The sequence below is a fragment of the Aedes albopictus genome, chromosome 3, assembly GCF_035046485.1.
Source record: "Aedes albopictus strain Foshan chromosome 3, AalbF5, whole genome shotgun sequence".
NCBI lineage: Eukaryota > Metazoa > Arthropoda > Insecta > Diptera > Culicidae > Aedes > Aedes albopictus.
In genome coordinates, this window is record NC_085138.1 from 160,925,271 (window position 1) to 160,938,533 (window position 13,263).

At 44.4% G+C, this 13,263-nt stretch overlaps 2 protein-coding genes across 2 annotated transcripts in view; both read right to left on the reverse strand.

The window, feature by feature from the left end:
* Window positions 1-13,263, reverse strand: part of LOC109422687 (mucin-2) — a 322,828-nt gene that overhangs the window by 252,039 nt on the left and 57,526 nt on the right. The gene's annotated exons all lie outside the window — the stretch shown is intronic.
* LOC134289889 (uncharacterized) lies at window positions 4,852-12,957 on the reverse strand. The gene is made up of 2 exons (XM_062856587.1): window positions 6,247-12,957; window positions 4,852-6,192 (listed from the first exon to the last, which is right to left on the reverse strand). The coding sequence occupies exon 1, from the start codon at window positions 11,752-11,754 to the stop codon at window positions 6,313-6,315; it is 5,442 nt and encodes a 1,813-aa protein (XP_062712571.1). The 5' UTR covers window positions 11,755-12,957; the 3' UTR covers window positions 4,852-6,192; window positions 6,247-6,312.

Consider the following 13,263-nt stretch of genomic DNA (forward strand, 5'->3'; position numbering starts at 1 on the left):
TCAAACACTGCACTGTAACCATACCTACTGTGAGTGAGTAGCGCGTTGCGCCGGGTTGGCCTGCTGGCGTACTTCCAAAAGGGAAGCCTCATCTTTTTCGCGCCGACATGATGATGGCGCAGCTTCTGGCGTTTGGCAGCAGGGGAGCTCTGTTTGAAAAAGGGTTATGAAGCGGCACGGCACGGTAGATTGCAGATCAGAGATGGTCGATGACGACGACGTTAGGAGAGGCGATGCGATCGTGAATTGTGATGCAAATTGGTGCGTGTGAAAATTGGTGTAACCGATTGCCAGAAAAGGTTGATTTACTCGAGAAAAATGAAGATGAAGGATGCTCTTCGTTTGATTTGTTTCGATTGGTTAAGTTGACTTGATGGTCTCAGACGATTTAACCAATATTTGAACTCGAACGGAAATAGTAAATCAAACAGAAATTAGAAGATTGTAAAAGGTTTCTACTGTTGGAGGTAAAGTCAAAGTATCGTCATAGACCTCGTTAATTTAAAGAGTGAGGTCGTAATTAGATGAAATAGCTTAATATTTGGAAGTGTCTGATCTGCTTAATAAAAAAAAAACAGTCTCTAACAGAAATGGAATGTAAATTAAAAAATCGCTGATTCTGAAGACAGACTGCACCTTTGCATCTCCACGGTTGTCTCGTGAAGGGTGCTCGAAAGTCAGACTTTAGAACAATTTTCAACTTTTTGTAACGGTTGTCCAACACCTCCACCATTTTTATTAAATGAAAACTAACTCATTGTGGCGGTTGTCCAACACGTCTTTGATAAACTAGATCCTGACTCTGTCTGATGATCATCTTATACATTCATCAGTGCCTCCAACCACAAAACAATCCAATTAGACGGTCTTCAAGACACATATTTCGATTATTTAAATCTGCTTTAAAATCATGATAAAACCAAGCAAGTGTCTTGGGCGATTCTGGTCGAGACCAAAAATTGTGTCCAGAAGCTTGACTTGGAATTATGTCATTAATTTCCAGTATGACCTTCAAACAGAAGATCAAGTTTTGCCTTGGGACACATCTCAGGGCTGGTCCTCGTGACGCGCCTTTAAGTTCCTTCTTTCGACCAATAATTAATTCTTTCTAACGGTTGTACAACACGACCTTCGTTTTGGATAAAAATCAACTGATTCTGGCGGTCGTCCAACACGTCTTCTATGTACTTCAATCAGAAACCAATTCAATATGACGGGAGTCGCTCGAGCTCTTCAACCGCAAAAATTTGATTCAATTTGAAATCTTTGGCTTTTATGAACTGGAAACAGTCTCAGTCTGACGATCATCCTATACATTATTCAGTTCCTGCAGCTAAAAACAATCCTATTTGGTGGTCGTCTCGTAATGTTTTTCGATTTTTTTAAAACTGCTTTAAAGCCATAATAAAACCAGGAATGTTCAGGTATCAGAAGGCCAACTCCAGTAGCACGTTCTCCTCCATTTGGGACATTTGTGCCTCTTCTGGTTCTAATTCTGGTCAAGATTCACAATTTGTGGCCAGTACCGAAGTCCATTAACCCTCGAGCGATTGCGCTGTTGTATTTTGTATAATACGTTGAAAAAATCTCGCTTTTTGTACTCAGCATTAGCGTGATGCTGATGGGGGTGGCCTGCCGTGCGACTGCCGGAAGGTTAAGAATCCCGCAGAGGCTCTACATGAAACCCAGTTTACCCTTAGGACACATCTCCCGACTATTCAACAGAAAGTCAATTCAAATGTATCGGTCGTCGTCGTGACTCACTTTTCAGTTCTTTAGATCAATAATCCATTCTTTGTATCGGTGGTCCAACACGTCTTTTTTCACGAATTTGCAACGAGCCACGTATTAGGTTTAAGAAAACATCGAGGGAGGGAGTCTCAAAAATCGGCCAAAAATGCTACGTCATTTATGGATGCGCCCTGAAGATCAATTAAATTTTATGGTCGTCGCGACTCGTCTTTCAATTATTAAAAACTGATTTAAATAATTATGTAACCAGGAAAGTTACTTGTGGGATTCTGGTCAAGACTCACAATCCGTGGGCTAATTTTGGAGATTTTGCTCAAAGGCCCGGCTTGTAATTATGTCATGGATAAATGAATTAAAAAAATTGAGAAAAATTCAGGGTCGCCTATTTTCTTTGAAACAAAGTTTTTTTAGAAAATGAAAGCAAATTTTCTCAGAAATCCAAAAAAAAATATGAACTGGCCAAAATTTTCTACAGAATTTTCCAAAGTTGAGAAAATTTGTAAAGAAAAGCCGGAAAAATTTTGCCCCAGCTCGTGGAAAAATTTCAAAAAAATATTTTTGAGAAGGTGATTTTATAAGCTTTAATTGCTGAAATTTTGTGAATGCACTTTTTTCGTTTTAGAGTTATGGCCAATTTTGTTTAAAAATGTCCAAATGTGCCATATAAGCCTTATTTTGAAAAATCATAACTCAAGAACGAAGCATCGTAGAAACAAAGTTTCGTAATGAAAATGAAAGCAAATTTTCTCAGGAAACCAAAAAAAAAATGAATATATGAAGTGGAACAAATTTTCCACAAAATTTTCCACCGTTGAGAAAATTCATAAAGATAAGCCGGAAAACTATGTCCGAACTCGCGGAAAATTTTCGAAAAAATATTTTTGAAAAGGTTACATATTTCATAAGCTTTAATTGCTGAAAATATTGGAATGCATTTTTTTTTCTGAGTTATGGCCTATTTTGTGTAAAATGACCATGTAAGCATATGTTTAATTGTAATTTTTCACAAAATTGGCCAAAGCTCAGGAACGAAAAAAAGCGCATTCCAAGAATTTCAGCAATCAAAGCTTATAAAATTACCTTCCCAAAAAATTTTTTTTTAATTTTCCACGAGTTCAGGTATAGTTTTTCCGGCTTTTCTTTACAAGTTTTTTCAACTGTGGAAAATTTTATTAAAAACAATATCCAGTTCATTTATTTTTTTGATTTCTGAAAAAAATTGCTTTCATTTCCCAAAAAAAACTTTGTTTCTACGATGCTTCGTTCTTGAATTAGTATTTTTCAAAGTAAGTAGTATCAGAGGAAATCCAAAAATTTCCACCTGAGTTTTCCGGAAAAATAGGCGACCCTTAATTTTTCTCATTTTTTTTCTTCATATATCTATGCGCCTTGCCTGTGGAGAAAGTTTCATAAAAATCTGAGACCTTTCGGCCCAAACCCGTACGGTAATAAAAAAAAAATCCCCATATTCAGAAAATAAACAATAACTTTTTTCCTTTAAAATATAGAGACTTGGAGTCTTGGAAAAAAAGTGATTTCGCATTTCTTACAACATTGTAGAAGATTTGAAAAATTGAAAAATACCGTTCAAAAGTTATACTCAGAAAAACTAGTGTTTGAAAGGGCTGTTCATGCAAATTCCAAGTTTTTGAATATGTACATAGAGCATTGGTGTCTTCGGCAAAGATTCTTTCAACAAAATTATCTACAACATTATTCAAGAAACTTAGTCTCCAATTTTGATTTTCGCTAAAATATTTTTTTGATCTTACTTTCAGATAGATTAACCATTATCTGAAATACACAGTTTTAAAGTTACATGAATTTTTACGATCAAATTCATATCGATCATTTCAAACACTGTGTAATGATTATATGGTAGATACGCATATTATAGAAATCATGAGATTTATTTTTTTTATTTTGATCTTGAAAAAAGAAAAAAGTTGTAAAGCAATTTTATTTAAAAAAAATCTGACCATGCGAAAGCTTTTAAAGGTTATCTAGTGGATGTTCTATCTATATATTAAGTCGGGATGTTTGATAAAACGAAGCTGGTTTATGCTTGCATTCTCAAGTGGCAAAGCTACAAAAAGCCCGTACTTTCTGGGACACCCTGTACTTAAATAATTTCTAGTAATATTTTTCCTGAGACACTATCAGGAATGATTTATTTGAAAGTTCAGTGTTTTTCCGACAATATTTTAAAGATTCACAATGAATTTCCAAGAAACACTCCCATTGCAATTATGAACAAATTTTAGGCGGGGTTCAAAAAATGGTAACAAAGCATTTTTCGAATTTGTTCAGCAGTAAACCTTATGCAAAGTCCTTAAAGTATTTAAGAGAATTTTCGGAAATTTTTAGCGGCTTTCCAGTTGCTCCAAAATAACTTCTGGCAAAACCAATAGTCAATATATAAGAGGCGTTTGATGGAGCAGTTTGTTGGAAGAATTTGGACGGTTCCTATTGTGTAATACTTAAAGTATTTTCTGTCCAAAGCTTTGAAGACAATCAACAGCAGATTAGAATTATTTTCTTTTATTTTTATTTTTGTGTATTTTAACTAAAGCTAATTCTACACTACTAGAATAAATGTTTAGAGAAATGTTTTTCAGAATTTCTAAAAAAAAAAGTATCTTTTGGACACGTTGCTAGAATATCTGGAGAGAAATTATAGCAGGATTTCCGGAAGAATTTCATATAGGGAATTTGAAAATTTCAAATTGCTTTTTTTATAGTCCTGAAAGATTTCTTGAAAACATTTTTAGAAAATTTCACGGCACAATTTTCATCGGAATCCACGAAAGAAATTTTTGAAATTAATTTCACTAACTTATGTAAGATTTTCAGTGATGCTGGGGAGTATTTTTGGAAAATAATCTTGATATTTTAAAAAAAAAATTCTAAAAAAATTAAAGAGATAAAATTTTGAAAACTTTGTGCGAATTCTCGAAAAAAGTTTAAAATTGTTGGATCCGTTAAATTTCTGAATAAACATTTGAAAAAAAATAATCAAACTTATAAATTGCTAAAAAAACGCCAATTTCAAGAAACTTCTTAGGGATTGTTGACAGAAGAAATGATTCACATTGTTTCATACACTTCCGGGACCGTTGGCGATAGATGTTCGGACACTTATTCAAAAACTCGCGATACAAAACTTTGATCGAAAACAACCGGTTTATTGAAACTTCGTTCTTGGCACTAATGCACTTTTATTGCTCGATCGAATTATTCGCCTAACTCGAGCGCGACGCGATACTATGTACGGTTGGATATGAACTAATCTGCCTCTCGTATTCTGTGCGATACGAGGAGGTCAGTGGTGAGTATGACACCGAGCGATACCGATCAGTGGCTATCGATCGGGCTACCTACGCTATCTACTGATAAAGATGGGACAATCAACTAGTGAGAAAAAATAGGATGGACTGATGTACATTTTGTGGAACATGTGGCTGCGTTGCCAGACGGACCGACTTTCTTGAGTCTGAACATGCCGGCCGCCTTGAAATCATCAGGATTTCAACCTAACTAACGAATTCAATTTTGTTTGCTACTGTACTCCAATAATTCATCTACTATCTACTATTTCATTCGCGCTCAATTCAAAACTTCGTGGGTCTAACTGCTTCGATGTAAACATCACTTCGGGTTACTACTGGGCTTGCTGCTGCTGTGGTGACTGGTGACCTTGACCGACTTAGGTACAGCTGTACTGGAGACGAACTGCATCCTCTGCTTCGGTGACGGTGGGCTTGCCGACCGGAAATGGTGAAAAATTCCAATCGGATACGGACGAAAACTGGGAAACGGACTTCTGCTGGCCTTGGTCATTTTCGGTTCGCCAGATGGAGCTTGGTGGGTTCAACGTTGGGGGCTGTGTCCTGGTATCTCGACGGGCCTCGGCCGCCGATGGGTGCAGGCCTCCGGGCCTGAACTGGTGCACGATTCTACAAGACATGGAGAGCTTTTTACGAGGAAATGAACAATTTTGAAAGAACTTGCCTGGAGCGGAGGCCCTTGCGTCCGGGCCTCCGCGGGTGCCCCTGGCACCGCGGTGATGCTACGGAGTGGTAGCGATTGGATGGATGGTCGCTTGCTAGTGTTGGACGTCTATGGTGCTGATCCTGGATTGACGATGGCCTTCGTTGCGAGTGATCAGTTCGCTTGATGACCGGTCGGGTAGGACCAACGGAACGAGCGAAGGGCCCTTCGCTCTCGGGATGACATTGGATGACGACCTTGATGAGGTGATGAGGGAGACCTTGTGAATTGGGAATGCAGACCGTGCACCAAAACCTTGGACAGAACATGTGTGACGACACAGGACAAGCTTCATGCGGAACGGACGAATGACGGTTTGGAAAACGGATGAACTTCTGACGACTTCTAGGTGATGACCGGCCCGTCCCGTTGGCCGGGACGCGGGTGTAGCTATGGGGGATAAACATTCCTTGAGCTTTTTGAATTGAACTATAAAACAATTACTTAACTGGACTGCGGAGGACCGCCATTTGGGGCCCTCCGCGGTGCCGAAGCACCTCGTTGGAAAAGCTATTGCTCTTCTGATGGGGACTCCTGGTCGTTGTCCCGGATAGGCAGGATGCAAATCTTTGAAATTCCCCTTTTGAAGACACCATCCTGGGTACGGACGCTCACCACGCGGACGTTTCCGTCCTGACTCGGGAAAATCTCGGTGACTCTCCCTAGCCGCCACTTCTGGGGTGGCAGGTTGTCCTCTTTGACGAGAACCATGGTTCCGACATGAATGTTGTCCCGCATTCGAGACCATCTCGTTCTATTGTGCAGATCGGAGAGATACTGCGTCTTCCATTTTCTCCACAGTTGCTGAACGAAGTCTTGGGTACGCTGCCAATGGGAGAGCCGGTTTTCAGGAACCTCTTGCAGGTCCGGCTCTGGAACCGCCGTGAGCGGTCGACCTACCAGGAAATGACCTGGAGTGAGCGCAGAGAAATCGTTCGGATCATTGCTCAGTGGAGTCAATGGCCTAGAGTTAAGGATCGCTGCAACCTGATGAACCACGGTGTGGAACTCGTCGTAGGTCAACACTCGGTCTCCGATAGTCTTCCGAAAATGACCTTTAAAGGATTTTACGGCCGCCTCCCAAAGTCCGCCGAAATTGGGGGTGCGCGGCGGAATGAACCTGAACTCAATTCCATCTCCTAGTGCCGCATTCACCATCGCATGTTGGACTTGTTGGTCGTTCAGCAGCCGACGGAGTGCTTCGAGCTCCTTGTTAGCTCCAACGAAATTGGTCGCGTTGTCACACATGACCAATCGTGGCTTGCCACGAATGGCAACAAACCGTTTAAACGACGCCAGGAAAGCTTGGGTTGACAGGTCTGCTACAATCTCCAAGTGTACGGCCTTGGTGGCCAGACAAACGAAAATGCACACAAAGGATTTTATCGGTGCACTTTTCCGGCCGGGGTATCGGATGTAGAACGGTCCGCAGAGATCGATTCCGACTTTCAGAAAGACTGATCCAGGTGTGACCCGGACGGAGGGTAGATCGGCCATCAGCTGTTCATGGACCTTGGGCTTGTTCCGGAAGCACGACACGCATCGGTGGACAGTCCAACGTGCGACATCGCGGGCTCGTAGTGGCCAGAACTTCTCCCTGACGGAGCTAATCAAAAGTTGCTGTCCGGCGTGAAAAAGCTTACGGTGGTAATGCTCCATTATCAATTTCGTCAGTGGATGTTGGTGATGGAGAATCAACGGATGTTTTCGGCCTTCCGGGATGGGAGCATGCTGCAACCGGCCGCCGACACGAAGTACGCCTTCCATCAGGCTGGGATTTGCTGCGAGAAGTTTCGATGATGGACTGATTTGTTGGTTCTTGGATAATGCCGCTATTTCTGCCGGGAAGGTTTCCGACTGTGCCAACCGCACCAACTGCAATTCCGATTCGTTGAGCTCTTTCGTAGATAGATTTCCGCTTCGTTTGCAGGATCGATTTCTTAAAACTGCGTTGTGCCGGAATCGACGGATCCAGGCAACGATGCGAACGAGCGCCGAAAATGACGATCGTAGCGAAAAAATGGGATTGGGTGGTTTAATTTGAACGGGAACTGATGTTGAAGGCCTTTCCTCCAAGAGCGCGCTGTCCAACTCCGATTGAACAGTAGCTGACTTTGGCCAAGTAGACTGATCTTGGCGCAACCATAAAGGACCTTCAAACCATAGAGTCTGATACGCTAGCTGGGCTGGTGTCATTCCTCGGGAAACTATATCTGCCGGGTTTTCAGCGCCGGCGACATGGTTCCATATTCCAGACTTGGTGATATGCTGGATTTCTGAAACCCGGTTGGCAACAAAGATTTGCCAACGCGACGGCAACGAGGATAACCAGCACTTGACTATCATGGAATCTGTCCAGAAGTAAGCCTTGGCGGGAATCTGGACACTCGTGCAGAACTTTTCGTAGAGGTGGCTAAGAAGTAACGCTGATGATAGTTCCAGCCGCGGAATCGACTGCTTTTTCTTCTTGCGAGAGAGGTCTTCCAATGGTGCCACACGAGACTTCGAAGTTATCAGTCGAACGGTGACCGATCCGTCGGTGGTTTCACACCGTATATACAGGCAAGCACCATATGCTGCCTCTGATGCGTCGCAGAAGCCGTGTAGTTCTACGGATGCTAATTTGCTATTGAAGCCTATCCACCTCGGCACAGCAAGAGACTCCAGCGCACTGGCGTTCCAACGAAACTCGTTCCAAAAGGCTTGGCAGGAATCTGGCAACGGGTCGTCCCAATCCGACTTCTCCTTCCAGAGTTGCTGAAGGAAAATCTTAGCTTGAACTGTGACTGGACCGATGAGTCCGAGGGGGTCGAAGATACGAGCGGTATCGGAGAGAACGACACGCTTGGTGATTACTGGTTCTGCGCTCCAGCGTGGAACGGCAAACTTGAAGCTGTCCCTTGAAGGTTCCCAGATGAGTCCAAGGGTTTTGACAACGGATGTAGACGAATCGAGTTCAAGGGTTGTTCGATCGTCTCGAAGCTCTGATGGAATCGTCGACAGTAGTTCGGGATTGTTCGAACTCCACTTGCGCAGGTTAAAGCCTGCTGAATTCGTCAGGGAAATCAGCTCCGATGCGAGTGTTTTTCCCTCTTCTATACTGTCCGTGCCGGTTAACAAATCGTCCACATAGAAATCCTTACGGACAACCTTTGCAGCTACCGGGTGTGAAGCCTCTCCTTCTGTGCCCAGCCGTTGGAGGCACTTGGTTGCCAGATAGGGCGCTGATGCGGTTCCGTAGGTGACTGTGGTCAATTCGTAAGTCCTGACAGGCTGATCAGGCGAATCCCTCCACAAAATCCGTTGAAGTGGCTGATCGTCTTCCGCAACCTTGACCATGCGGTACATCTTGGCAATGTCCGCTACCAGTACGAATTCCCACGATCGAAAGCGCAAAATGATGGAGAATAAGTCATCCTGAACGACTGGTCCTACCATTAGTCCATCGTTCAACGATATGCCGGACGAGGAACGACAAGAACCGTCGAACACAACTCTTAATTTGGTGGTCGTGCTTTCAGGTTTGAGTACGGCATGATGCGGAAGATAATATGCCAACTTGTCTTCTCCACCATCGACCTCACGCATGTGATTCATGGACAGGTATTCCTGGACGAAGTCGATGTAGAGTGCCTTCAACTGGTCGTTCGTTGCAAATCGTCGCTCCATTCCGTGAAGTCTTTTTAGTGCGGTGGTCCTAGAGTCTCCCAACTGGTTGATAACGTGCTCTTTCTTGGGAAGAGTGACGACAAAACTTCCTTCACTGTCTCGAACAGTCGTTTTCTCAAATATATCTTCACATACAGCTTCTTCAACGGACAACGTACTTGAACTATTGCAGGACTCCAGTTCCCAAAACTTGGCCATGAGTTCTCGCAGCTCGAGTGTGGAACAGGAATGGGTGACTGTTGTAGGAACTTCGACGACATTCCCAGGAACACGTCCTGAGACAACCCATCCGAACACGGTACTTTGCAGCGTCGGTCCATCGTCGGATAGTTTCAGCTTGTCCTCGAGGAGCAAATCGTAATAGTACTCCGCGCCCAATATGATGTCGATCGGACCGGGCTTGTGGAAGTTCGGATCCGCCAAAATCATTCCACTCGGAATGGCCAATTCGTGGACATTTACTGGATTGATCGGCAATTCCGAAGTGAGTTTTGGAAGCACGTGAAGCTGGATCGTTTCGGAATACGAGGAGATGCTGGAGGATCGTGGAGATATCGTAGCCTCGACCTTCTTCGTAGATTGCACTACTGAACCTCCAATCCCAGCTACTGATAGATAGCTGGACGTTTCAGCCAGTCTCAGCTTTTGCGAGAGCTTCGTGGTGACGAAGCAGTACTCCGAGCAAGAATCCAGAAGAACTCTGGCTAACTGCGTATTTCCATATCTGTCCGACACACGAACGAGTGCTGTCGACAGCAAGACTTGACGTGTAGAGGTGTGTATAGTGGCGGGTAGGGAATTGCTTGGAAGTGTGGGATCTGTGGTGGTTGGTGGTGGTGGTGTTTGCGTAAGCGAACTTGTGTTTGCAATGGGGAACGAGCTAGTACTAGGACCAGCTGCCTGAGTGTGAGTTGGTTGGTTCTGGGCTTGTGGCTGTGTTTGCTGTGTGTTTGTCACCTGTGATCGATTCTGAACTTGTGGGCCGGAGGAGTCATTCTGCGGCGTTGATGCAGCAGACCTTCCACCGTTGAAGCCTCCCGAATGGAGGAGCGAATGATGCTTCTTCTGGCAGTGTCGACACACGCCAGCGGTACACGCTCGAACCAGGTGCGATGGAGACAGGCAATTCAGACACAAGCCACACCGTTTCACTTTCTCATAACGCTCGGGAATCTTCATTTTGATGAACCTTTGGCATTTGAACGCTGAATGCATTTCTTCGGAGCAAAATGGGCACCGGCTAGACGCTGGCGCAGATGTTTGAGCATGGCTTACGGTGAACTTAGGCTTCTTCACTTCCATTTGGGCTGACTCCGCTGGGGCTATCGATTGGAGAATGGCACAGTGTTTCCGTAGAAACTCCATCAGCTGATCGTACGTTGGAACCTGCGTGGAGGCGTGATGGGTTTCCCAGTTTCGTAGAGTGGCTGCGTCCAGTCTAGAACACACCATGTGGACAAGAATCGTGCTCCACTTCGACGTGTCCTCGCTAATTTTGTCCAGCATCTGGAGATTGCGGTCGTACTCGCTGATCAAATGGCATAGGGAGTCGTAGTTCTCTCGCTTTAATGGTTCCACTGCAAATAGGGCATCGATATGGGCTTTGACGATGAGTTTTTTATTCTCATATCGCTTTTGCAGCTGTTCCCAGGCGATGATGTAATTTGCAGCAGTAATCTCAATCATCCCTATCTCCCGAAGTGCTTCGCCTTCAAGTGACGACCTGAGGTAAGTGAATTTATCGATGTCAGTGAGCTGCTGATTTCGGTGGATCAGGCTCCTGAACATGTCCCGAAACGTCACCCAATCTCGGATTTTACCGCCAAAACTAGGTAGACGAATCTCAGGCAATTTCACCGTGGATAAAGCTGTTGGGCCTTGGGTTGACGCCACGGATGGACCAGAAGATGATCCGGAAACTAGGTTTGCTCGCAGACGTTGCAGGGACGACTTCAACTCGCAGTATGTATCCTCAGCCTGCTGAATGATCGCACTGTGTTCTAACTGCCGCTTTTCGATGAGTGCTTCTAACTGATCATGCAAGTCCGCCGGGTCAGCTTTAGACTCCGTCAACTCCCGTTCATCAGCTTCCTCGGTGAGAACTTCTATCTTCCTTCGGAGTACATAAAACTTCTGCATCGCTTCCTCCAAAATTTCCATCCTTGTGTTGACCTGCGCTTCATGCTTCTCCGGCTTGAATTTGAGGATGAACTGCCGTATCCCTTCAAAGGTACTCCGAACCTGCCGTTGTTGCGACTTCAACTCCTTCAGTTCACTTGCCATTTTTGAATCACTCTCGAACCACTTCAAATTGTTTTGGAATAGTTTGAGTTACACTGTTTGTCCACAAAAGTTCGCAAACTATCACCTTCTTTAACCACAGTGCACACACCGGGATCTACTGTTTAGTTTATAGCACAAGCACTTGCACTTGAAATCACTCACTCCGCGCTCCGCGACTCTACTCGACGACCCACAAATTGACTGGAGACAGAACGACCAAATTTGACTGCAAGCGAGGGGAACCAACCAGGTGAAACAACGAGCCGAAAAATAGCCAGCAGAACCGAAGACCAACCGTCAATAGCAACTCAGGGAACACAAATTCGCATGCAAATAAAAGATCAAATTGGTACCACCATTTTATTCTAAATCCCACAACTTCTTTCGGTGCGCCCTACATGCATGGCGCCACCACAAATAACATGCAATTTACTTCCCTTGCCACAGCCGATCCAGGGTCCTAGTTGAAACCTCGTTGTCTGTCGATTCGCTCCTATGCATCCGCCGTGCGGACGTCCGTCGTCGTCGTCGTACTCTGCCGCCGCCAATCAACTGCAATTGCACCGGACGGTGCGCCGTGGCCGATGACGATCAGCCAACCGTTGTTCTTACAGCATCCACTTTCTTCGCTCAGTTGAGCCACATCACTATGACGGATTTTCGATCAACGCCAGTAGCACTTATTGTTCACTAACCGGGTCAATGACCGGCGGGACCACAGTTCGCGGGTCCTTTACACTAAGTCCACTGCTATCAATCGTCCAACGGTCATCCGGCTCGAAGGACCAAAATGTTTCATACACTTCCGGGACCGTTGGCGATAGATGTTCGGACACTTATTCAAAAACTCGCGATACAAAACTTTGATCGAAAACAACCGGTTTATTGAAACTTCGTTCTTGGCACTAATGCACTTTTATTGCTCGATCGAATTATTCGCCTAACTCGAGCGCGACGCGATACTATGTACGGTTGGATATGAACTAATCTGCCTCTCGTATTCTGTGCGATACGAGGAGGTCAGTGGTGAGTATGACACCGAGCGATACCGATCAGTGGCTATCGATCGGGCTACCTACGCTATCTACTGATAAAGATGGGACAATCAACTAGTGAGAAAAAATAGGATGGACTGATGTACATTTTGTGGAACATGTGGCTGCGTTGCCAGACGGACCGACTTTCTTGAGTCTGAACACACATGATTCTGACGTCATTCTTCCATTAGTCTTAGCCTTGGGAAGGTACCCTCTCGGCCACTCTTTTTAAACTTGACGAGCGTAGAATTATTAACCCGGGAGCGGTCGCGTCGTGTACTGAGTACACGCACCATGAAAAATGCACGCTTGTGGTACAAAGCGTAAGCGCGGCGTCGCTGCAGGTAGTCAAAGACGCGACTGCTCGAGGGTTAAGAATATCTACTGGAATGACATTCTTTCTATAAAGATCATCACATTTTTTAGATTTATTTAGAGAGTTTCACGAATCACTCCGACTTCAAGTAAAACT